This window comes from Pygocentrus nattereri, chromosome 3, assembly GCF_015220715.1.
Source record: "Pygocentrus nattereri isolate fPygNat1 chromosome 3, fPygNat1.pri, whole genome shotgun sequence".
Classification (NCBI taxonomy): domain Eukaryota; kingdom Metazoa; phylum Chordata; class Actinopteri; order Characiformes; family Serrasalmidae; genus Pygocentrus; species Pygocentrus nattereri.
Genome location: NC_051213.1, coordinates 35,999,573 through 36,026,347, shown reverse-complemented (window position 1 = coordinate 36,026,347; position 26,775 = coordinate 35,999,573). Strand labels below are relative to the sequence as shown.

The following is a 26,775-nucleotide window of genomic DNA, read 5'->3' as shown; positions in this document are numbered from 1 at the left end:
TATACAGATATCGAGGTCAAACAGGTGCCATTAATACAGGTAATGAGTGGAGGACAGAAGAGCTTGTTAAAGAAGAAGTTACAGGTCTGTGAAAGCCAGAAATCCTGCTTGTTTGTGGGTGACCAAATAATTATTTTCCACCATGTGAATTATTTTCCTACAATGCGATTTCCTGCAGTTTTTTTCTCATTTTGTCTCTCATAGTTGAAGTGTACCTATGAAAATTACAGACCTCTCTCATCTTTCTAAGTAGGAGAACTTGCACACAATCAGTGGCTGACCAAATACTTTTTTGCCCCACTGTGTGTGTGTGTGTGTATATCTATCTATCTATCTATCTATCTATATATATATATATATATATATATATATATATATATATATATATATATATATATATATCGATATATATATATATATAGTCCCAAACCAGCATGTACAATGGGAAACACAAAGTATCTCAAGCACAACTCTCGGTTAGTATTACATAAGACATAGACCGTGCAAAAATGCTGAGAGCAGCAAAGGCTCAGACTATGGTGTACAGATAGAGGGCTGGGTTTCTCTCCCCCGCAGCTAGCATGGCTCAGCAGGCGTGCGAAACTCCCTGCATATAAAGCAGTTCCATCTGTTAACTGTATACTGCTACACACCTGACTTTTTGTGTGCAAGCACACGTGTATACAATCAATAGTTGACTGGGGTCTTTTTAAAGCTATTTTCAGCAGGGTGAGTGACTGCAGGTCGATAGGAATATATTTCCAACTCTGTGATGAATGGGTGCTCTGTTCGTAATGCCAAGAGTCATGTGGTCATGTTTGAAGCCAATGTGAGAAAGAATTAATGGAATCCCAAACAAAAACAAACAGCAAATAATGACACTTCTTCCTTGGCAGTGTCTCTGATGATCTGTAAATCTGACTCTAACTAGAGCTACAGAACCCATAGCTGCATTTCAGGAACCTCTGTGTGTGCTATGCTTTTAAGGCATTTCTGTGGAACCTAATCTGAACCTGACTGAACATCTGTACCATAAAGGCTTCATATTAAGGCAAGATTGTTTTTTTTACGTTGCAGGAAGTGGGACTGGATCCAGCCTTTGTAATGAGCTTCGTATCATGACTGCAAGCAGATCTGAAACTCAAAAGCGACCTTTTAATCACTGTTTGATTTGAAAGTTTTTTTCTTTGTTGCTTCCCAGAACAGAAAGGTGTTTAATCAGCTTGGCTTCTCCTGCGGCCTCTCTCTCTGTTTCCTGGACAAAAGGAGATGTGCTGGGTGGGTTCACACCATGGTAACAGCAGATTAGCGTCTCAGTCATTTGATTTGGGTGGGTGAGGAGACCTGTTCTGTTCAATGCCTGGTCCACTGTATTCCTCCTTCCCAGTGGCTATAACATGGTGAAGAGCCATGGAGAACAAAAAAAGATTTGGCCCTTTCATGTCACTTTGATACAGCCTTGGCATTTCATGTGCAATTATTCAAAAGGCACTACCTATTGAGACTGGACACCTCAAAAGTGATTCTGATTCAAATGTCATGGTATGACTGGCAATACGTACAATGCTGTGTGGAGGACAATGCAATTTCATAATTTGCTGTGGTTCTGGGTACTGTTGCAACAATTAGTCAACAATGTTGACGATATTAAGTCTAAAAATTGCTTTTTTTTTAGATCAGCTTTTTTGTTGACATGTCATTTACTTTATAAAGGCACTGCATAATGTTCATATGTGTTTTAAATCTGATTTAATTATACATTCTGTATCTCATTACTCACCGTCATTGCTGTAATATTTAAACACATTTTCAGCACCCACTGGTATAAGGTAAGTACATTTAACAATGTGGCTAACATCAGCCCATTAACGGTCATGTTAGGTACATGTTGGAAAACTGAACATCTCATGGAGGAAGGGGAACACCTCAGTGAAGTACAGTGCAGTTAAATCAATGCCATAAAAAGGGAGTAGTTTAATAATAAAGCGGTAAGGCTCCAGTTATGAATTAAAAAAGCACATGGGACAAAGTTTAATCCTTTTAGGATGCTTTGGGGATGGTGATGTTGCATGCATTAAAACGTGCAAGCTACATAATATACACAGCCATAAAATCATAAGCATGTTAGTCATTCTTGCCAGCCATAAACATAGTCATGTTTAAAGCTGCAGTAGGTAAACCATATAAAAATAACTTTGTCATATTTGCTGGAACTGTCACCATGTCCTGACAGCAGTACATGAGACAGATAATCTGTGAAAAAATCTGGCTCCAACTAATGTTCCTAATGCTATCTGCAAGAATCCACCAAGACTGAACCAATACAACTAATCATAGATAGGAGTGTCAATCATAGCTCCTGCACACGTTGCAGGTAACCCCCTTTGCTCATGCCCTTTGTCTCTGCTCATGCACGCTCTTACTTAATCAAGCTCAATATATTTAGTGAGCAGCTTCAGGAAACGCAAATACGTTACATAAATGCATTATATTATACCTCTGTGTGGAGTTTAGTTGATGTTCTTACCAGCACATGCATGGCAGCCTCCTCTCTGAGGAGGGGCTTTGGAGGCAGGGCTGGAACGCAGCGGAGGGGAAGCAACCTAGTTGTACTTATTCAAATTTTCAAGTCAAGTTCAAGTCAAAACTCCTCCTAATCCTACCTTTGCCATGACAGATATGCAACACTCAGAATCACAAACAGTGACAAAAATTGGAAACACATAGACAAAACAGATAGATAAAATGAGAATTGAGAAATGAGAAAAAATAGGTGAGGTGATAAAACAAGAAAAATAAAAATAGCCAATAAAATATGAATGAAGAAGCAATATAAAGTCATTTTTTGTTTTTTTTTCATTGTTTTTAAAATTGCATTCAATTATACTCAGCAACAATTTCGACTAAGAAATGCGACAGTAAGCAAAAGCAATTTAATACTTCAACAGTGAATTTTCAAATTACAGTTTTATATTCTTTAGCGTTTTTTCACTGAAACGGAAAACATTTAACATTTAATCAGTTTAATCGACCAAGTCGACTAATCAAAAAATAGTTCATAGATTAGATAATTGAGCCAGGCCACCTGAGCAGCAAAAACAGCCTTAATGTTCGGGTAATCTCAGACACGAATCAAGCTTTGTTCTACCTCACCTCTATGCACAGCAGTCTGGACAACTGGTCACTCACTGCATTTGTTAAAGAGGACCTGAAGTTAAAGCATAAACCTTAACCAGCTAAATGTACACAGTTTAAGGACAGATGTTTTGAGCAATACCACTAAACCAACAGAAACATTACATTTACCTGTGAAAGTCAGTTTTTCAACTGTGCCCCACGTTAAAGAAAAGTGAAAAGAAATGCAGCTCATACGCTGTTTGTATATCAGAGTTGTTGATAACAAGTAGTCTTGATTTAAAAAGCATGAAGCTTAAATACACTAAATACTTTTTATTGCTTTCCCAGTCTGTAATAGTTGTTTGTTGGAAGTGTCATTATAAAACATTAACAACCTGAAAGCCAAGCATTACAAAATACCAAAATGGAAAGCTAATGGAGTAATAAAGTGACTCAAACAAAGAAACCTCCTCATCTCTCTTAGCTCACGAAACTGAACCTGGCACTGCAGGATTTCTGTGTCAATTTATATCAAAAAGATAATCCAACTATTAAATATAAATTTTCCGTTTGACCTGTATAAAATTGAAATCAGTAGTCAAAAAAATAATACTTATGAACTTCATTGTTTATTTCCATAAACAATCTGAAAGGACGACTCATCATTTCACAATACACGTCTCCTCTGTGCATCAGTCCATTTAAGATGACCTCAAGCCCAGAGAAGTCACTGGTGTCTTTGGACAATACTAACATATGGCTTCTGATGTGCATAGTCCAGTCTTAACTTGCAGTTGTGGATGCAAAGATGGTCAGTGTTTATTATTGATAAGTATTCCAGAGCCCATGTGGCTGCATACATCTTAGCAGCATGGCAGATTTTAATACAGTGCAAGAACATGGAAATTCAGTTGAGGTTTTCAGCCTTGCCCTTTATGACCAGAGGTTTCTCAAGTGTCCCTGAACATTTTAATGATGAGCCTCAACCCATTCTTGCTCAAGAAGAAGTGGGCCTTTGCTGGTGCTACTTTTATATTCTGCATCAATTGTTTAGGATGTTTAACTTTAAGTCTTAAACTGACCCATCCAAACTTTTTTGGAACATGTCGCAGGCATCAATTTCAGAAAGTGCTATCACGTGCTATCATGTGGGCTGCACTGAATTTCATTTTGAGCTTAAATTCTTTCTCTGTTGTTTTAGGTTTTTTTTTTGCATGCATGAAACATTAGTGCATGGGCTAAGGCAGTTTCTGCAAGAGCACTCTTTATGATAATGAAAGCATGTGCATTTTTATGGTTTCCACTCTCGCCGGGTTTTGGCAGTCTCTTCTTTGAAATGATTCGTTTCTGTTGAGAAATGTGTTTTCCCAGCTATATATTTGCTTGCTTTCGAACTGAATTCGCAACACACAGTCTTCATGTTATCACACCTGAGCCACGGAAATTCCTGAAGTCAAGAAGTTCTGAAATGTGTTTTGGTGGTTGTAATTTTGCATGTACTTGAAGTGGACGGTTGTTCAAGTACATCTTCATGTGCATCTTCTGGTAATTCACGGATGTGACTCAGTCAGACTGAGGTTGAGCAGATAACCTCTAAAGGTATGAGAGAGACATGTAAGTTGTAAGATAAAAAACAACTTAAAAAAATACGTAAAAAAAGTAATAAAGACAGAAATATAGTAATAAATGTATATTTACCCATAAAAAATATAATAATCCAATGTTGTTACCTGTCACCCGTTAATTAATCACATTACTCGCAAACTAATAATTGTGGTCTTGGATTTTATATATATATATATATATATATATATATATATATATATATATATATATATATATATATATATATCAATGCTTTCTGTTTTTAGTTCCATTTCATGTAGTGTCCTGACATTTTTTGGAATGGAGGCATATGACTGGAAGAGGTATGAGGATAGCATGTTCTCATAGAACCAATGCTTTTCTTTTTCTGGGATTACAGGTCTGCTTTATCAAAGACAGCTCTTTATCAATACTGATGTGATATTTGCTCAAACAACTTATCTAAACTCACATGCAAGTCATGTGAGTGTACCTGATTGGTGCCTGTACCTCTTCAGAGCCATTCATGCAAGCTCCTTAATCCAGAAGCAAATGGGGATATTGACTGACACAGGAAGCCATCCCTCCTTCCATGTCTGACATTAGCCTTGTTTGTCTTTCACCATATGCCACCCGTTCCAAAGGTACAATATGTTAAAAGGACGAGTCACAGATTATGCCTGCAGCATTAGACTCTGAGCTCTTCTTGCCACTGCCAGCCTAGCAACACCATATTCCTCATAGAATACATTATTCATCATAGAGGTAGAGGCACATGTAATGTACAGGTCACACTTCTGGTTACTGTCTGAATTCTCAAGTCTCCTCTCACACTTGATGACATTTTGATTAACACTGAACATATGAATCCTCAGAGGCCCAGCGCTGGCAGCTTAATTGTCAGGGGACACATTCATATACGGTATCATATATACATATCACTTATCGAGCTTAAGATCAGATAATTAGCAGGGAAAATACAATATGGCTTCGTTTACACAGCAGGCAAAAGTGGTCCAAATCCGATTTTTTCCCTCATATGTGACACAGATGTGTCATTTGTGTGCCAGTGTGAACAGCAAAAACCGCACTGAAGCTGACATTTTCAATTCCGATTTGAGATGCTCTCATATGTGGTACTGAAATCCAATCCGTATCCGATCTGCGGCAATGTGGCTCAGTCTGAACAGACAGATCGGAATTCATGCGACTTTTACGTCAGTCCAACTCGACATTAGTCATAATTTTGCATTGCTGAGACTCATAAATATTTAGGCTGATGTTTCTGCACAAAAAATTGAAGAGACTCATCGCAGCCACTCTGAGTTTGAAGAGGTTTCGCACAAAATGGCCAAGCGGAGCCGGAGGAGCCCAAGGCTGCAGCGCCAGAGAACAGTTTAAACAATCTGAGGCCAAATAACGCGCCCTTTTTACAGCAAACTCAAACACACTGTGGGTCAGCCCAGCTGTCAACCACTGGAACTTTGCTCCTGTGATGCTGGCAAAGACAAAACTGAAGCTCTGGGAGCCACAGATGTTCACTGGCCATCATGACTGTTTACCTCTGGACGAGCCTCGTGAAGCTCTGTTCTTTTGCTCATGTGGCTTATATCCGTTCAGACTGATGCCACATACAGATCATATTCAAAAGATAATGTGAACAGCCAAACAAAGAAATCGGATTTGGTGAGAAAATCAGATTCAGGCCACTATTACCTGCTGTTTAAATGTAGCCTATGTGTACAGAGCAGATAAGTTAAAATGGAACTGTGTTTTACAATGAAGATGTATTACTTCTACATATATCTTGGATTCCCTTTAAAGCTTTATTAGTTTTCTTTTTTAACTCTGTCACATCCAATCTTTGTCGCACTTAACTTGACAGCATGTCTTGTATGGGAGGGAGAGGCAACCAATACAAAGAATTTTGCACCTTCTGCAGATATAAATGACACACGTCATTTAACAAGGTTGTTCTCACTGCTGACCAGGCCTACTCACTGGCAAATAGGCCTTCTGTTTACATTATTACCACCAACAAGACACTGGCAATCACTGTACACGGTTCACATGCTTCTTCCAATCTACCTGATTTAAAAGACCTTTGATCCGTGAAAGCTATGAAATACAGTATGAGGAGAATACTCACTGCTGACCACTCCACCACATGCATGCACCTACGAGCCTGTATGTTACTCTGCAAACAAAGATACAGACCTAACCAAGGAGGGCACATAGCACAGCTGGTTACGAACTAGTCATAAATCCTGTCTTGCATTGAGATTAATCAAATCATGTCACATAATAGACAATGTTGCTCATTCTGCCAATGCTGGATGTTTGATATTTGGTCATAGGGACTACATTTAGAATCTGGACCAAGCAGAATCTTGTAATAAAGATAGCACACAGTCTTATATGTATCTGAGTCTCTCTGATCAAAAAAAGAGAAATCCTATATCTGGATGTAGGACAAAAATAATTGGGATGAAGTGCACTAAACCCGCATGGACTGTGCTTAGCCTCTTAGATAACAGCTGCACTCTTGGCACCCTCTGTGTCTGTTAATTTCTCTCTACACTGTATATTTCCACTTAATTTCCACTCAGCACTCCATTTTAATACCCTACTTATTCACCTCAGCGACCCTACGGCGTTTTCTCTCCACCTGCTTCCTCATGAATAAGTTTCTCACAAGACTCCTCACGCAGGAGGCCATGAATGAAAACAGCAACCTCAAGGGTCCAACAACCATCTCATCTTACCTGATCCCAGGGACAGATGATGCCTCCGAAAAACATGAACAGGTAACCCATGGCAACCAGGCAGGCCCAGATCACTAAGGAGAAGACGCGCAGCAGCTTCTTGAAGACAGACTCGATGCAGACCAGGACAAAGATGCTGAGAAAAATGGCCAGCGCCGTCGGGACAGTGATCACAAAGGCGACATGAGCCTCGATATCCTGACAGGAGATAAGAACAGATTGTCACACAACACACCTTTAATTCTTCAAAGCCTTTGTACCTGAGAAAATGGCCAAATGCAGTGGTACGTATGGATTTCCAGCCTGACCATCCATCAGTGTTAACTATTGGGTAATTTATGCAAATAATGCTAAATTACTGCTTACTTAACAAAGTATACAGTTTGCTAGATATTTCTGAAAGTAGACTGTCTCTCAGGTGGCGGATATTTTAATATCATTTTGATGGCACTGTCATGATAAAACATAAAATTGAGCAAGATGAAAAGAACAAGTAAAAAAAAAAAAACAGCACAATGTGGAATCATGATGAAGACACATGAAGGCAGGGGTAGATTGATAACTTTGGGCCAACAAGCCAATGACAAAAAATACAATGTTCGATAAAACTGGATAACAATATACAATTAATGCATGATATGATGTGACATGCGATAAATTATTATTAAAATAAGGCGCCTCTGACTGGATGTGTTGCAAGTATGTTTTTTATTGTTTTTGTGCTGTTTAATTAGAAATTGAACTAACCTCTTAAACAAATATTAAAACAAAGCATACAAAAGCAAAAAAAAAATAATAATAAAATAATGAAATATTATTAGCTACTTCTATTATAACTTTGCTGTCAGGCTGAACAAGAATGCAATATCACTGATGTAAAGCATTACTCTTAGGAAGCATCAAAAGCTGCTAAAGTAGAGATGAACCATTCACAGTTTTTTGCCTTACAATACAGATTCTATATCCCGCACTGTGTCTAACATGAGGCTGTAAATAGAGTATAATGAAAAGTAATAAGAATAAACAAACTGCAAAATAAACAGTAATTATAATTCCAGTATAAACTTTTCAGTGCAACAATAAAGTTGCAAAATCTAAAAAAGAAAAAGTGAGTTTTACCCTCAAAACCATAGATTTACAAACATTACAAGTTGCCGTGGTACTTGCAGCTGTATGAAGTGTAAAAACTCCAAATTTCAGATGTTTTTTATTAGCTAGCATGCGTCATGCTGCTTTTCTTGTGAGCTAATGTTCAAACTGAGGATTTTTACAATGAAGCACCCTTAAATTGATTAAATTAATAATACAACCATATGAAAGTTTTTTCTCTTGTGAAGCTGACACAGTACAGGGAAAAGTTTCTGCACAGGGCTTTTACTGTGCTCCACAGCAACAACAGTGGCAGATTTCACACATGCTGATTCAATTTCCGTAAACAAAGAAGATTGCCTATAAAGTGAATAAATTCATAATTATGACATGTATGAGCTTTCTGTTTTGCTCTTTCAACAGCGGCATGAAGCCATTCAAGTGTTGGCACAGAAATAGTGTTACAAAAATGGACCATCATCAGAGGAGAGCTTAAGGAGTGTTAACTGTTTATTTAAGGTGGAACTAGGTTGGACGATGCTCTGAACTCTTATTTTTATTGTGTACTATTGAGTTCATCTGGAATTCAACAAGACGTTTGGTATCCATGGCTCCCAAAAAAATCTGCTGCTTTGGTCCGTCCAAATTCTGTCCAAAATTATATAAAACAATATAAGACAAAATGCTATAATAAAAGAATAAACCTGTCCAAAATTAAATTTAAATTGCACTTCAACAAATGTATCCATCAAACATGTCTTTTGAACAACATCCCAAAGTCTGGATAGACTTTCCATGATGTGCCGTTCTCTGTGCAGCAGCACCACAGCAAGAGGTTCACCTGTTTAATCCTAAAATCTTTCATCAAAGACACACATATATTACATATAACATATTGGATATAAAACAATGATTTTTTTCCAATTTGCTCTCTAATTTAGACATATTCCATTTCACCCACTAGTTAGGACTCCCCCAATCATACAATACCACCAGAGCTAAAAGGGTGAAAGCTAGCACAGGCTTCCTAGGAGACCTGTGAAGTGCCACCGCATCAAACTGCCGCTAACACAAAGTCATTGAACAGCTGAATGCACTCAAAGGAAAGCACTAACTGCAAATTCTGTTACGCCAGCTAATAGACACCTGCACTGGCTAGCACTGCGCTGGGGGTAGATGAGTGAGGCCAACCTACCTACCCAGAGAAAGCGAGGCCAAGTAAGCAAAAATTAGGTGACTAGTCATCACCTCAAGTCCCAGCTAGACATACAGACAACCTTGTTTCTTCTCACTTTACATTTTTGTTAATTTATTTAGATTTAATTTAACAACAACCTGACTTATTTTTTTCTGTTGCCTTTGCCATGGAAGTGCAAGAAAAGCGGAAGAATGTGGAGGCTGAAAGGCTAGCCTGCTAACTGGCACTTCGCCTTGTCTACATCTTATAAGCAGAAATTATGTACTTGTTGTACTTGCTTTACTACTGTTGTTGTAATTTTTTGCCAAAAGTTATTCTTACTTTTTTTCCTTTGTCTGACTCCATGTTTTTTGGAATGCCCACTTTTCACACTCCAATTAAACCCTAAAGAACGAAATTATCTCTCATCCACAATTATTTCCCACTAGGGATGCAAATTATCGATTAATTCATTAATCATTAGTTGATTGATCTTATCGATCGACTTTCGATTAATTGATAAGCGGCGTTTTTCACCTGAATTTCAGTGTTTCAATAGGGCCTTTAAAAATATCAGCTAAATAGTTAAAATGCTGAGTTCAAAAAGTATATATTATATTATGATAATTATATTGTATTATATTATATATTCCTCAAGTAATTATGCATTAGGAAAAGAAAGCAGACATGTTTTTTATGGTATAACAAAATACATTCTTTAATTTAAAAAAAGAAATAAATTAAGGACTGGCTCAGTTCTTGCATTTGAAACAGTAGACATATTTAAAATAATAATAATAATAATAATAATAATAATAATAGAAGAAATTAAATAGAGAGCCAAACAGAATATTATTGAGCCTATAGATCATGAAGAAACTGCATCTAGGCTATTAATTAGGAAATCCTCAACAATCCTCAACTGAAACATCCACAACGTTTTTCTGCCTTAATTTGTATAGGGTTACAGCAAAATAGACAGGTGGAAATGTTTCACCAAACTTCCCGCTGCCACTATTGCTCTGCTTACCCCAGCAGCAGCAAAGCCATCACTGACTGCGAGATTTAGCGTGTGTGCAAAACATGCAACTGATTTCCAGCTGACTCATGTGGGGTTGTTTGCTTGGACAATGTTTCTAGCGTTGTCGTGAACACACGCTGGAACGCGACCGGAGAGTCCCCAAGTCTCCACAACATCATTGAGCTTGTCAGCTAAATTGTCAGCGGTGTGTCTGTCCGACAGCACTAGTAGCACTTGTAGCCTGGCTCTAGGAACGCAATGAGATCCTGAAATCCTGCACCGTCAACTGTGTTGATTGGCATCAAATCTCTCTCGATCATGCTGCATATCCTCTCTGTAACGCCCTCCGCCCTTCTCTCATCACACGCTCGCCTTCCCAGTGTAGCTGAGATTTTAGGTTGACCAGGTGCACTGGTGCCATGCAGGACAGCTGCATGCACAGTGTTCAAATGATAACTGAGCTAGTGGAACTGTTGCATTTCAATACCGCATTACACAGAGAACATTTGACTTCTTTGCCTAAATTAGCAATGTTGAAATGGTCCCACACCGCACTTCTTTTCGCCCGCTTCATTTTGTTTTCAACCCTGGTCTCTCGCGACACGTGTTCACCTCTCATTGTTACGCTCTGTTCAAGTTACTACAGTAGCGCCCTCTAGCGATTAATCGCGATTAATACATTTTGTTCGAGCAACCTCTTGATCGACAGTTAATCTAAAGTCGATTAATCATTTGCATCCCTATTTCCCACCGGATTACTCTTTTTCACTCCAAAATACATCAATGAGTTCTGATTCACATTCATTTTAAGGTAATAAAGTATGGAGGTAGAATAAAGTAAGGAGTACAATTCAAGCGGGGGGAAATGCAGGGTAAAATCCATTAAAACTGGAAGGCAGGCTTTGAGAATCTAAGCATAAAATTTGAACCCGACCCGAGCCTGACACACATTTTGAAAATGACGTCCAAACCAGACATGAGCAACCAGATGCTGCTGGATTTGAACAAACATTTGAACACTTCAATAAACAAAAATTCAAATCAGTAGCAGGATTTTTCTCAGCAGATGCAATCAAGCATGTATTTACTGTTAACAATGATGGGTGATAAAAAGTGATCTACTAGAAATGTAAGGTAAAATCTACCTGTCATCCTTTCTCCTAGTAAAGGGTATTGAGGCAACATTTGCATTCATGAAACAGAATCAACAACTATTAGAAGCGATTAAGGAAATAATGGCTACATGGCTACTAATATCAAAATCTTTGTTCTTTTAACATTTTTTCCTCCCAAATCTTGCAAATTTCAATAAAAATAACTGACGTTTGCCTTTAGCAATGCTCTTTAACTCGATTTGTCACCTCCCACCCTTACCTGCTGTGCCAGATCAGTATGTAGTGACTGCATGGCCTTCTGCTGAGAGTAAAAGCATTCATGTGGGTCAGTGAGCTGCTGGCCCACAAACTCTACAACAACTGCCTTGTGCTTTCACTACCTGGGTGGCTATCTTCCATTAGCTCAATTCTGACACATTTGAATGAGTCAGAAGCTTCCACATGAACCCTGGGCTTTTGCATGGGCTACTCTTTGGCACTTTTATACTTAAGCATCCAGGTCGCTTGGTTAAACAACAACTGTTGACGTTCACTAGCAGCAAGACTACTGTACAACAAATCAAGCATAATCTTAAGCTTAACAACAAATTCAGTTAAGCGGGTAGCCTGGTACTATGCAATGTAACAGTCTGGATGATCAAATTATATTGTCAAGGACAGTGACTGCCAACATTTGTCAAAATCAAATGCTATTATTTCACCTGACTGACAGATAATGCTTCATCCCAGCTGTTTACGCAAATTCTCTACATGATGAAAAATATTGACCAGAGGTCTGGCTTACTAATCCTGGCTGCTTCAATGGAGCTGAATGTGAAAAGCATTTATAAACTGGCAAACCAGCCAGCTTAATTTTTCCTCATCAGGGCTATAGAGCAAAAGTAAGAAAAGACAGCCTCATTACCAGCCATTTATACTGTATTCATTTACCATATGCTAGCAAATGGCACAGTTGCAGAGGAAAAAAAACTCCCCTTCCTGCCTCTGATGGCAGTAGACGGCAACATCCTAAGCCATTTTGCCTCGCTGTCGCCAAAGTGTCCGCATCTCTTACCCCAGAGCTACAAAGAAACGTGTTCGATGTTATAGGAGATGACACGGTGCGAATTTGGCTGGATTTCTCCTTCCTGTTTCAAACACACCACCTCTACCTTTCTCATCTACTGTATGGGTGAAAGCAGAGACGGAGAGGCAGAGAAAGAGAGGCTCAGCAGAGTCACACAAAGACAGAAAACACCTACCAAAGCCCCATGCATAATGGATGAAGTCCAGTTTTCAGAGACAACCAAGATCTGAGAGTTCTGCTAAAAACTGAAAGGGTACAGTTTCTTCATTCAATGCAAATGGAGGACTGTAGTTCAAACAGCAGGCTTCCACCATCCTTTTAACTTTTGACAAAGCTCAATGGAATCACCTTGTCTGGAAGGAAAGTTTTTGTTATTTTTTTGGCTTTTTGCATAGTGCAAAACAAAGGCTTTCAAGCAGCAGCAGCACCTACAAGAACAACAAAAACAACAACAACAACTTTATGAATCTGTTCCAACTATTCAAAGCAGACTGACTCTGCCTTATATTACTGTCATCTGTGGAAACTGTAGTTTTTCAGTTGTTGTTAGACAGACGCTCATAGAATGAACTTTCAACTAACACCCCAACTGTGTTCCTAAGTTGAAAAGATGTCTTAGGCCCGATTCACACATGCTGTGTCAGTGCGGTGTGAGTAACATGGAAAGTCATGCTTTTCAGCAGAAGCAGCAGAGCGTCCCAGATGCCTCACTGAAGCACCACTGTAGTTAGAGAATTTACTCAAATTTTTCCTGCACGCTTTGCGCTTCAAACAGCAAAATACACTGAAATAAGCCGTGGATATCAGAAGACATGAAAAGAAAACTGTATACAAACTTCAAAACGCTATTTTGTTTTTAACTCATGACGAAATACTACTCGGACATTCCGTGCTGCAAACAAATTTCCCACTTTTGCCTAGCACAAGTCAGAATGCTGCTGAGGATAAACAAATATACTGTGCACTTTTCTAAATCATATTTTTGTTGAGCAGGGTGACATCGTTTATCCATCTGGAAAAAAGAATGTCCGCTCCACAGCACAAACGCTGTATAATATGCCAGAGCTGTAGCACTCCCGCTGCTGCATTGCTCAAGCCACGCAGTATGTGAGAATAAAGTCTTATGGTGATTAGATTTCAGACATGATGAAATGTTACTGTTATAATCTTGCATATAGTCTTGTTTTGCAGAATTAAAAAAAAAATTTGCCACAGTCATTTTTTGACATCGACATAAAAAAGAAACTGCAGACTCGTAACCTGTATTTACGAAAATGTTAAGGTCATTATTCCTTATGTAAATATGTAATTTATAATATAACTGTCTTAAGTACTAGTAGATTTAAATTATTAATAACATGTTAAAAAAATACATATACCATCAGCACACTATGCTGGTCAGAGCTCACAAGAGAACTAAGGATAAACCAACAAGCAGCAAACTAACAAAAGAATAGCAAAGTTGAAACAAGTCATGACGTAGCAGCACAAAAGCAAGCTGTAACAATCACAGAGGAGCTGAAACATTGATGGAACACTGACACTGATGATGAAAATTAGAAACTGCTGTTCATTCTATGGAATCACGTCATTTTCATGTTCAGGTTGATGGGAACCCTCCATTTACATGATGAAAATGTTACTAAATTAATGAAAATAAAAAATGGATTCTGATGAAGAGTATTTTGTCCACTCATATAGCCGTAACAAAAGGCTTCTTTCAATGGAAAAAAATATTTTGGTAAAATTTGAGCATATATAACTACACAAAATAATGCAGTTAATCATGATGAATTATTTTAATTATTTGACAGCCCTTTAATCGTTTATATTTAAATAGTACAAACGTCAAAATGACAGCAAGAACTCATAACCTCTACGGGTTAATCCAAGGGCCGACACAGCAACGTTTTTGCTAATTTCCTACATGGGCTTGTGAGCACCAAGGACAGACACTGAGCCCCCCAAGCACAGCCCCTGCACTGAGGGTACAGAGCAAAGCACAGGCAGAACAGGCTGTTTCAGTTGCCACTCGCTGGATGGGTTGAGGGCATTGTGGAAACAGGTCATAGGGAGGGATGCATCTTCAGAAACAACCCCACAGCGCACGTGCACTCCAGCCTATTTTTCCACAATCAATGCGATGTGTGCAGCCACCGGAATGGGAAAGACCCTCGTGCTCCACCCTAGCAAGGCTCTGCGTCAGAGCTGGAAATGGGTCAGGCAGTCATGATAGAAGAAAAGGTGGCAGAGCGGGGGAGAGCACATGTACATCCACAGAGTTACGTCCCAGTCAGTAATGCATAATGTGTAGCCTAACTTTTATATGGAAGGTTGACATGCCTTGCGCTCAGTGTAATAGCTGATGCTTTTTCAGGCATTTGTTATTTAGAGCAGTTTCAAGTGAATCGTCTGTCTTCAAGTGGAATCTGTGGCATGAAAAAAAGCCTCACTGCAACTTAGCAGTGTGTCAATATTTTGCTTTGGCACACAGATTCGCTCTTGCTTGCCGGTCAAATGAATGCTGCTCTTTTCCACCAATCACTGCCTAAAATATGACACAGCCAGCACACATTTTTCAGGGTGCTGGAGTGCACGATTACAGGCACAACATATAGCTTTGGAAACATACCAGAAACACAGTCTGTGTGCTGGATGAATAATATTCTACCCTTTTTAGAGCATTTGGAAACTTGGTCTTTGCATCTAACCCTGAGCAAGTCATTAATGTTAACCGTGTGCTCTCAACATAAATAAAACAAAGCTACGAAAATCACACACTAATGAAATAATAATACTCAGCAATTTTATTTGGCTCATGCTGACTTTGATCACTTTCTACAACCACTGCATTATGCAAACCAAATTAAAACTTGAACGGCAACACTGAACTGCAACACTGAAAAATAAAGCTTGAGCTCAGAAAGAAGACTTTTTTCTACCTTCAGCCAAGCCAGGCAGAGGATGGGATTAAATGGAAGCGTCTTATCATTGACAGGTTAATAGTTTCTGCTCGATTCGTTCAGCATAATTAGCCATGACTAAGCTTGTTGATTTTCCAGATATGCTCATTCTCCAGCCTCATAGGATCTTTATGGCTTTCAGCGTGAATCGAGTAGAAGAGACTTTTAAAGCAAAGATAAAATGCTCCACAAAATAAACAAAGGCATGTGGCTAGAGTGTAAACAGTACTGATTTCCCAAAGCTTTTGTTTCCACCCCCCACCCCCTCGTTATCTTCACTGATCGCTCTAAAAATGAGCTGGCTCTCATCCGAAGCGACACAAAAGATGGGTGGTATCGGCTGTGGACAGTGGGGAAACTATACCTGCCTCAGAGAGAGTCTCAGACAGCAAGAGACATGGGAAGAGAGGGAGGAGAATCAGAAATCAAAAAGAGACAGCAAATCAGAATTAAGGCAAAACAAGAGGCTTACTTTCCCGGTCAAGCTGTTTCCTCAGTGAAACCACACCCCTGCACATGATTTCACCTACTTTACCCAGGACACTGGTGCTGCCCCATTCCCTCCAGCGCCTTCCCTGTACCCCCTGCACTCACCAGCCCCGAGGCGAAGAACACAGCCAGCAGCGCTAGGCAGGCACCCATCACTATCAGAAGCAGAAAGACAATGAGCGGGTGCTGCTGGCTCATGCGGCAGTATGACTCGTACAGCCAGTCGGGTGACCTTTGCCTTCTGCCGCCCCCTCCAGTCCCTCCACCCGTCCCGGGTCGGTTGCCCCGCTCCAGCAGGTAGCGCCTCCCGCGCATGGCTCCCCTCCACATGGAGACAGCAGGTGATGTAGCCTTGGACTGGTTGTCCTCCTCCTCCTCTTGGAGATCTTTCAGATGCAGTGCGGCGGCTCGGGCGGCGGGGCCGCAGCTCTGCCGGGACGCCGGCAGGACGCTTTCCACTTTGGAGCGCAGCATCGCGCAGGCAACATGTTGGACTGGCGAGCGAGCAGGCAAGAGAGAGAGTGAGGCGAGAGGGAGGCAGCAAGCGTGTGTATGTAAAGGGGGGGGTTGGGAGGGACCGGAGGGGGGAGGCAGAGTAGAGAGGGAAAGAGAGTGGTTGAGAGAGCAGGGGTAGAAAGGGGAAAAAGAAGGTTTACTGAAGCGAAATTAATGTATAATGCAGCGCTCAGAGAAAATGTAATGCTTTAAAATGAAGGAATTGTAGGGCTTCTGGGGCTTTGGATACTGTATAGCTCTGAGAGAGCTTTTTATTACACTGGAGGCATTGATTCAGCTCTTTTTCTCCCTCGTTTCCCGCTCTCTCTCCCTCCCTTTCTCTGCTTTCCACATGCTACTCAATTCTGAACGTCAGCACTGCCCGTTTTGTCCCTACTGGTTTGCTGTTTGGCTGTTAGGGGAGGCATCAAGCAATGGTGAGCTTTGCAGTAAATAAGAGAGAGAGAGAGAGAGCGCGACAAAAGCCACACAGGAGTCGAACAGCATCTTCTTCATGCAAGCTGTGGTCTAAAGATAGAATCTGCCACAGATTTGCCCTGATCCTGCAAACAGTCTTAGCTGGAGAGAGAAAAATCATTTCAGATAATCCAATACTCACTTAGAGTCACATCTACACCAGCCTGACCTTTAGACTCAATTCCAGCCGCCGTAGTTTCCTCAGTAAACCCTGGATCTGGTGTGGAAAACACCAGGCTAACAACGCTATGTTCTAGCAGGAGCTTTGACTATTTTGAAATGTGTAACTGTGTTCATACACTGCCTTAGAAGGAATTATATCCTCCTTTAATGTTGGGCTTTTTCTTTGTAAATAATAACAATAATAAATAATTTGAAAATATAACTGATAATCCCAAAAAAGGTGTAATGGTTAATATATAATTTTGCATTGGAGGGGCTCAATCATGGTTAATTTTGATGCGGTTCTTGACATGGAAGCCAGTTAGGAAAATAATCAGTTTTCCATGCACATCACACCTGGTAAAAATGAATACTGAATTAAGCAAGTAATTACTTAATAGTTAGAAAGTTCTGTGATTTTAGACATAGAACTGAATTCAAGCTTTAGTCAAAGACATTGAAGCAACTAAAAGATAAAAAACAACATTTAAAACAAAACTGTTTTAACCTTTTGGAGCTTTGCAGTCAGAAATGCCATACTGCACCATGGGGTTTGTGCTGGTTAAAGGGAAGACTGATTTCAGCACAGTGACGCAATAGAGTCCAGAAAAAAAAACTGTGTGAAATCAAGGCTGCTGAACTTCTAACCTACACAATAATACAATTGTATTCTTCGGATATCAAGAGGCAATTCGGGTCCTGATTGGGATAAGCAATACCACCTGCACAGATCTTCCCCAACTGCGAAAACCACTTTTAGCTACTGTTCTTCTTGTGTGTGTAATCTACTGTGCATGAATATAAGATCATCACGTAACTCTCAGTATGGCTTTAGTGAAAGGCTTCATCGCATAGGCCATACATTAATTCTCATTCCAGAAGCTAAAAACAAAACGCAAATTTTATTATGCGAAAATTTATTATGTACGACACACAAATCTACTGGCGTTCCCTTCCCGTTATGACCACACAAACCAAATACATACAGTGACTCACAGTGTCTCTTTATACTGGCCTGAGACTAATTAGGGATTGCTGCCAAGTCCTGTCAATATACAGAAAAGTCCTGAAATGGTGTAATGGTTTTCAATTGTCACTGAAGCAAGGAATTACCCAGATTCAACATAGAGCCATTAACTACTGATAGTTACTATGGAAATGCATTTGGATGTGTACAGATGTGAATGTATACATCCATAAATGAGAAGAGCCTTAACATGCCACATTATTAATGTGGCTAACACTTCTCTGTATTTACAGTCAGCTACAGGACATTTAATTTTTTCAATTAATAAATGCCATCCGGAACAAGTCACAGTACCATGAGGTCATGCTGTTTATTTAATAATTTGGCTGATTGAGCAATCACTCATTTAGAAAAATCAATTCATCACTAACTTCTGATAGCATAGGTTACCTCAGATAACAATATGAAAGCTGATGAAAGCTGATTTTAAGTATACCAGCAAGCACATAAAGAAAAAAAACATGCATAGGATCCTATTAGCAAACAGGAAAAAAAAATGGCTAAGCAATCGATACAATGAGAAAGGGAGGCAGGAGATTTGTACTGTTGGTTTGAAATAATTGTTCCAGTTACAGAAATTGTGCATTTTGTCTTCCTTTATCAAAGAAGTTGCTATGGCCACTATGTTCATGCGCATTCTCTCACAGCCTTGAATTGCACCGCTTCTGCAGACCAGCTGAAATGTTGAGAGGTTGAGAGAGAGAGAGAGAGAGAGAGAGAGAGAGAGAGAGAGAGAGAGAGAGAGAAATTTACTGTCTTATGCCATTTCAGCATTCCTGGTGTGAAGTGGAGCTCCAGTTTGAGAACAATGGCCTCTGATTGGGAGCCATGACACACAGCAGTGCTATGATAGTGCAGCCCTACAGAACGCACTTTCTGCACTCAGATTACCCATGACCTTCTGCACACTGATTCACTTGTTCTCAACATAGAGCCTTAAAGTAAACCACGGAAGTTCTCAGCTCATGGGCATTTAAATACTACTGATCCCTAAATGTACGCATTTTAATCCAGTATTATTTAAAGAACATACAGCCTTTATCAGCACATCCTAAAACGACTGAAAACTTTAATGCATGTAACAGAGATGAGCACAAGAAATTAATCAACAGTAACAGTAATTATTACATAATTACAGTCAACCCGTAACACTCTCCTCCAAATTCACAAATATACTGTGCTGCCTGAAACCAGTGCTTCCAATAATCACTATCTCCAATATCTCACCTCCATCTTATTCCAGCAGTACAGCTAGATTCCTTCTCTTACAGCTAGAGAGTAAGGTAGGTTTCGATGCTCAACATGACTAAGAACTGCATATTTTGACAAGAAAAGGCCACTGTACTGACATCTAACATGACTAATCATAGGCCGTTGTTTCTCTGTGATGTGTAGGGCAGTTGTCAAAACATGCACAGGAGACCGAGTGGTGAAGGAGAAGGAGAACAGAAACTGTAGGTGACTAGCTTGTGGCCTCTATGAAATGCTCTGTCAGCTTCAAATAAAACTCTTAAATCATTAAGTCAGGATGGTGGAACTTGACAAACCTTTTGGAATCCAGGAACCAGATCACAGGTTCTTCAAATTTAGCTAGTAATTTCCTAGCTCAAGTATATCCACAAAACCCAGAAACAGATAGGGTGAATCAGGTGTGTTTTAAAAAGAAAAATCACTAAACCATGAGGGACACCAGCCGTCCACAACCAAATGTGAGGAACCCCAGAATATGTCTTGCTCCAATAAAGCTGACTGTTTTTTTAAAAGCTGCTATTGTTTGTTCATGGTTTTATTAACTTTTGAAATGAACAACTTCATACATCATTGAATTTCAGCTGAAAATAGTTGAAAATGTCAATTTGGGTGTTTGACTAAAACAGAAATATTGGCCAAAAAAGAAAAATCATAAAGGCCTATGTGCCCTGTGCCCGTCCCCTGACGACAGCTGTGAAAGCCGGTCAGAAGGCATGGTCAGAGCCCTAAACACCACTGAGGGACACGAGTGACGGCCGGAGAAGAAGGACAGCAGGGGGGGACCTTCCACTGCAAGGCTGCTGGACTGCACCTCACATTCGATCCTGGAGGCCAAACTGGCGAGCTGGGATGGTGACGGAGAGTCGGGGCAACTCAGCTCAGGCGCTCACCTTGCCCTTAATGAGACCCAGCTGATGCTGATCTATCAACAGCAGCATGAGTGACTTTAAAAGGAGCTGAGAGGGAACAGAGGAGGAGAGGGGCAAGCTCCAGTGTCTTTTAATGCTGCTCGTCCCTCTCCTGCTCTCTCTCGTGACTGACATCCTGGGACAACTGGGACTCGGAGGATGAGCACAGCCTACAATGAACTGTTAAATTTTCAACTTATAGTAAGAAATCATTTTGAAGATGAGAAAATGAGAAAGTGATTAAAATCAATGTTTGTTCAAACAGTTTGAGTGGCAGCAGATCAACAACAAATGCCTGTGTGGAACTATTTAATGACTTCTAGAGGGAACATTAGAAAAGTCACTGGTAATCTCAGTTCAAATAACAAAAGGAGGCACGATGCCCAAGAATTTCTTCATTACAGGTTTGATACCATGTGAAACTAAAACATCCCATTGACGTACAGGATACAGCAAAACAACAGAAGCAAAAGAAAGAGAAGTCCTTACTAGCACAGCAAAGCCATCTGCAGCCAGAGTTTTTAAAATGCTGGAAAATTTCACAGTACAACACTCAAAATGCAACTACAATTTGAACTAAAAAAATAATGCAACTGATTGCATTAGGAGACCAACCATTCTACGTTGTTGAGGATACTGGACTGTGTAGAACATACTGTAGACTATTCCTGTGAGAAATTTAGTAAGCTTATTTTAAGTAGACTTTCCATTTCTCGTTAGCTTTTTAGCTTTTCAGTTCTTGGTCCTGAATTTTCATTTTCAAATACATATTATCTATTTCATTCAGTCATTTATTCAGCAGCTACATAATTTATCATATAACAGAGAAATGGAAGCACAGATCGTTTTTTTCAAGGTCGAAGAATCACAAAATCTGAAATTTGAAATAATCATCTTTGGTGCATGAAAGGAAATAAAGATGGCTGATATGGCAAAAATCTAACATGATAATACTTCAAGACATTTTCACAATATGTATAGCACGGTCTGTATTTAATATTCAGTTTTTCTGTTTGGAAACAAGTTGAACAAAACACACCAGCAAAACAGTCGTACCATCTTTGAAAAAGGCTATAAAAAAGAGAATAATGAACATTTGCAAAAGTGTGTTTTTTTAATGTTCATATCTTTTGGGAAGGTACGGTTCTGTCTGGGTATTGGAAAGCTATCCATCAGGCTCTTTGTACTATATTTCAGATGAATATACCATTTGACTTTTCTTTATCTAGGAAATCATTCTTTAGACTTAGGTCAAAATGATAAATTGTTGGCTTTTCTAGCTGCAAGAAAGAAAGCAATCATTAGAAAATGCCCCCCTCAATTGCTTGACTGGTACAGCATTATTCACAAAATTAATATTATGGAAAACATGACATATTCCTTAAGAATTCAGATTGACAAATTCTGTTAGATTTGGTCCAAGTGGCTAGCTTATATAAGACCCTGGTGACCAGAACTTATGTAGGTTTTTTATGACCTACCTTTTTGTTTGCTCTCCTCTCTATTAAAGAATACACTTTTCTTCATTTACAAACAAGCTATTTAAGAAGAAACAGTAAAATAAATGAATAAGTAAGATCATGGCATAATAGGCTGATAATCAGCTACTTGTTACTATAGATTTTCATGAAATTTTATACTGACTGTTGTTGTTTTCAGGTTCTCCATGATTTGTCTTTTAAAGCAGTCCTTTTTATGGCAGTTGTTCAGGGGTCAGAAAGTACTGATGATATACATCCCATATTTAAATAGTTGAATTTCCCATTCCTAGTCTATAGGAAAAAGCAACATATAATAAAAGCCCAGGCCAATTTGGCCAGAAGAGATCAATGATTTCAACAGGAGAAATGTTTGGACATTCACAAGTGACTGATCAATGTCTTGCATTTGTGAACCAGCCTCTCGTTGGCACGACTGACTCAGTTTGGCATGTGAACAAATGCAATATGATAACATAACAGATCATGAAAGTCTGTACTCTCTGCTCTGCTGAGCTTCTAACAGATACGGGTTAGAGTTTAAACTGTTTCTACATGCCCCAGTAAGTCAGAGGTTGGACTTAACAATGAAGAAAAAACAAAGGCCAAGCTATCCTTCCCAAATATCTTCCCTTGCAGCAACCACCACAACACACTAACAAGAAAACATCAGTTTATTGCTCTGTTCACCTGATCATGACAAAAAGAAATTATGCAAGGAAATAAAGACAATACAAGGAGAGTTCTGAAGACATTAAAAAACACTTTAAAAAAGCTAGCTTGAGAAGCAGGATCCAGCTCACTCAATATAGTGAAGTGGATTACATTTGAGAAAGCATTTGTCTTCATCTGTCTCAAACTGATAGCCTTTTATTGCCAGTCATTTATCAACTCAAGTCAAATCAAGATAAATTTGGTGGGACTGTAACCTAACATACACTGATGTCACAAAATCTCCACATAGGAATGCTGTCACAACAAATAAAATGCAAATTTACAAATAATAATTCTTTACAATTTTTAAAAAATGTTCACAGCATACGACACATTCTGATGGCCCATAATTCAGTTTGAAACGCTACTGGTATCTACAACCTTCATTAAGTCTAATGCCTCATCTATTTTCAGAAAAAGGATGAGCAAGTGGTCTATATATCAGTAAGATCTTTCTAATGGAGTTGAACTACGGACACAGGTTACTGCACTAATAAACACGTTCAATACTGAAGATTGAGGATAGCTCATTTGTGACATTGGTTTTGCACTGATGCAGCAATTTGGCATTTGGTTTGAGAGATGCTGGTGTTTTGTATCTGCACAGACAAAGCCACAGCTTTGCTTTGCTCACATTTCCATATTTAATTACATGAAATGAGCAGTCAGGTATTTCTACCGCCTCCATAAGCAAAATAAGCTGCAATGACAGTAAACTTGACACAAATTCCCAAACATCTTTTGTATTATAATATGTGGCTTCATATCAAAGTAGCCACTATTGCACATAATTTACTGCTTCACTTTTTGGATTAGATGAATGCTACAAGCTGATCAGAGCACAGTTTATTACAATTGCTGTTAAATAGAAACCTGTGCGCTACACAAAAAGGAAGGTGGAGAAAAACAACAAACCCCACTGTGAAGTAAGTGAGTGGTCTCCACAAGCTCTGCATTTCCATTGTCAGTCAAATCATAATTTTCATTCACTTGGAAACAGAGCAGTCTATTCAGCCTTTGCTGTATCTTAAAATAAAAAAATTAAAAAAAAAAGTCAAACAACACATGAGCTTTATGGAATCTAATATTGCATCCTATGATTTATGTAGGGGCACACACTAGAAAGGCTCACCTACTTAACCATTGTCTATAAATCATTTTTTACAATAAAAACCACCATCAAAAATATTTGCATCATCATCATCAATCAAACCACATTCGCACCAAATTTGTGTTTGTGCCCCCATAGAAAATACACAGTCTCGCATAGGTGCAAAGCTTTGAGATGGTGGGGAAGTACACTGGTTGCGCTGCTGTGGGCCATCCTGTTCCGCCAATTATAGACCATAATTATATACCAGAAATAATGAGGCTACAACAGCTGTTAAAAACAACGTCAGAAGATTAAACACGTACAAACTCACTTCCCTTGCAACTCAAAATTTCAAGCATCTGTCCCATTTCAATGCACAGAGAGAGAGAGAGAGAGAGAGAGAGAGAGAGAGAGAACAGCACTCATTCCCCAATTAGGCGCTTACACATGCCTTCAACCCTTGCTGCTTTACACAAGTGTGACAACAAATGTATCAGTAGCTTAATCCTACAGGACTAGCGACAAAGCCTCCAATTTTGATATGGATATATCATTCTGATATGGACTTTCCCATTTTTATACCAACATAGTATAAATAAATTAAAGATTAATCTCTCTATTATATTAAGATTTTGATAAGCTTTCACAACAGAAACAAATATATCAACTGCTTAGCCCAGGTTTGGACTGTTCTCTAAGTGTGGTTGACTAATTGACTAAACATAGTGCTTTCAGTCAGTTTAGACTTCTGTCAATAGACTAAATGCAATTATTTTGTTATTTATTATTTACTTATTTATTTATATTGTAGACACTGAATTAGGCTGAAATAAACAATAGAAATAAAAATGTGGATCATCTAACTAGTGTGTCTTTGTTCATGAGTTATTTTTACTAAATTAATACTAAAGAACAAAACAAATGTAACATGAAAAAAATCATGTGAGTGCGCTTTAAATATTCTAATAGGTGGTTTTAACACTGAATTTAAGAAAAACTTTGCAAACAGAATTTTACTTAGTGTACCACTTTGGTGCAAGTCTAGCACCAGGCATGCAAGGTGTTGCCATACTTAAAAGGTGTAATAACCATGTTAAGAACACTATATATCAAAATAAAGGCTTCCGTTTAAGTTCCTTTTCATAATACTCATGCTTTGTTCTCAAACATGGACATCAGAAAGTTTTGTTTTCTTATAGACACTAGGTTTCCGTTCAAAAACAAGTTGCCACAGAAATGGTTGAAGGGCCCTGAAAAAGGTGAGTGAATCTAGCTGTGTGTCTAGCGGGAAATTTAAGCACTTTCTGTGATTACACTGAAAAATTAATGAATAAAATCTAAAATCTTACTGACTACCTGTTTTAGAAACAAAATAATACAAATGTAAATTTACAGTGATAACTTCAATAATGACATTTTCCTTAAGAAATATTAGCTTCTATAAGGTTTAGCCATGAAACCGCACCATTTAAGCCCACAATTTAAATAAATCACTGCTGTCAGGACAAAACTCTGCATGTCCATTTTTGCTGTTTTTCAGTTTTTGACATAATTTGAAAATGCCTGCTGGTCTTTACATTCTGTGCAAATTTCATGAAGAAGGGACCAAAGAAAATGGCCAAAAAATGACTTGGGGGTGAAAAAGTCCATTGACTTACATTAAAAGTAAAGAAGTTTTTTTTCTTCTCCTGTGAAGTTATCGGTTCAGGGATACGAGGTTTTGTTCTGATAACAACAAAACGGTGGTTTAGAAAAAATGTAACGCTGTATTTTTAAAGCACTATAAGCTTTTGAGCGCTTCTTCTTGAGTGATAGCCCAAATTATCCTGTCTATTTTATCTACAGACAACTCAGTTTGAGTTGTTCTGAAATATAGTGTTTGTCAACTTTCTCTGTCATCGTTTTCCTGTATTAGGAGAGCCTAGCGGGTCCATACAGCATTTTAGGGTTGAATAAAAACTGAAGTGTAGCTATAAAGTCCGGTTCAATGTCACAACTGCATGTTTCATGAAAACACTACATACAGCAAAGTCGGCAAATGCTGAATTGACATCTAGCCTGGAGTTAAAATTAGTGTGGAATTAACACACACACACACACACACACACACACACACACACACATACACACACATACACACACATACACACACACTGTGTTGAAGTAAAAGTTCTTTATTTTTGGCAGAATTTAGAGTGGGAGCAAGATACTGGCTGCTGGACAGGTATCTCCATTTGAGTAGAGTATACTCCATCGGTACATTATTTTACAGTCTAAAACTCTATAGTTACCCATTTGTTTAATAGAATTCTTAGATCTTTCAGTGCTTTCTGTGTGCTACCATGTTTTCTATCACCATATAAAAGATTTTTTGTTGGAAACACTGTTCAAATAACTAAGATCACTGCACTATTTATTAGGGGTGTAATGACACACAAAAGTCACAGTTCGGTTAAAACCACGGATCAAGGGTCCTCCGTGTAGTGCTCAAGCTTTCCGTGTGGAATTCACGCTTGTGAAATATGGTTTTGCATTACGATAATCGATCTTAGCATATACCACACATTATGTGTACGACTGCATGCACCAAAATGTATTGTCCATGCCGTGACAGTTCGGAACAAATGCACATGCCATTACACCCCTACTATTGATTTGTTTCATCAGAGAAATAATAAAGGGCATCACCATCTCACAAGTTGTTAAATGAGTTCAAACCACTTGTTGACAACATTATGCACTTTTGGGGGTATTTATGCTATGCGCCTACTTGTGGATGTCTGC

General features: G+C 38.9%; 1 protein-coding gene across 1 annotated transcript in view; it reads right to left on the bottom strand.

The window, feature by feature from the left end:
- adcy2a (adenylate cyclase 2a) overlaps positions 1-16,860 on the bottom strand; it is a 149,279-nt gene extending 132,419 nt beyond the window's left edge. The window contains exons 1-2 of the mRNA XM_017700855.2: positions 16,492-16,860; positions 7,467-7,664 (exon numbers count right to left, since the gene is read on the bottom strand). Coding sequence (XP_017556344.1) covers positions 7,467-7,664; positions 16,492-16,860 — 567 coding nt within the window. The remainder of the gene's footprint in view (positions 1-7,466; positions 7,665-16,491) is intronic.
- Between the last annotated feature and the right edge of the window lie 9,915 nt (positions 16,861-26,775).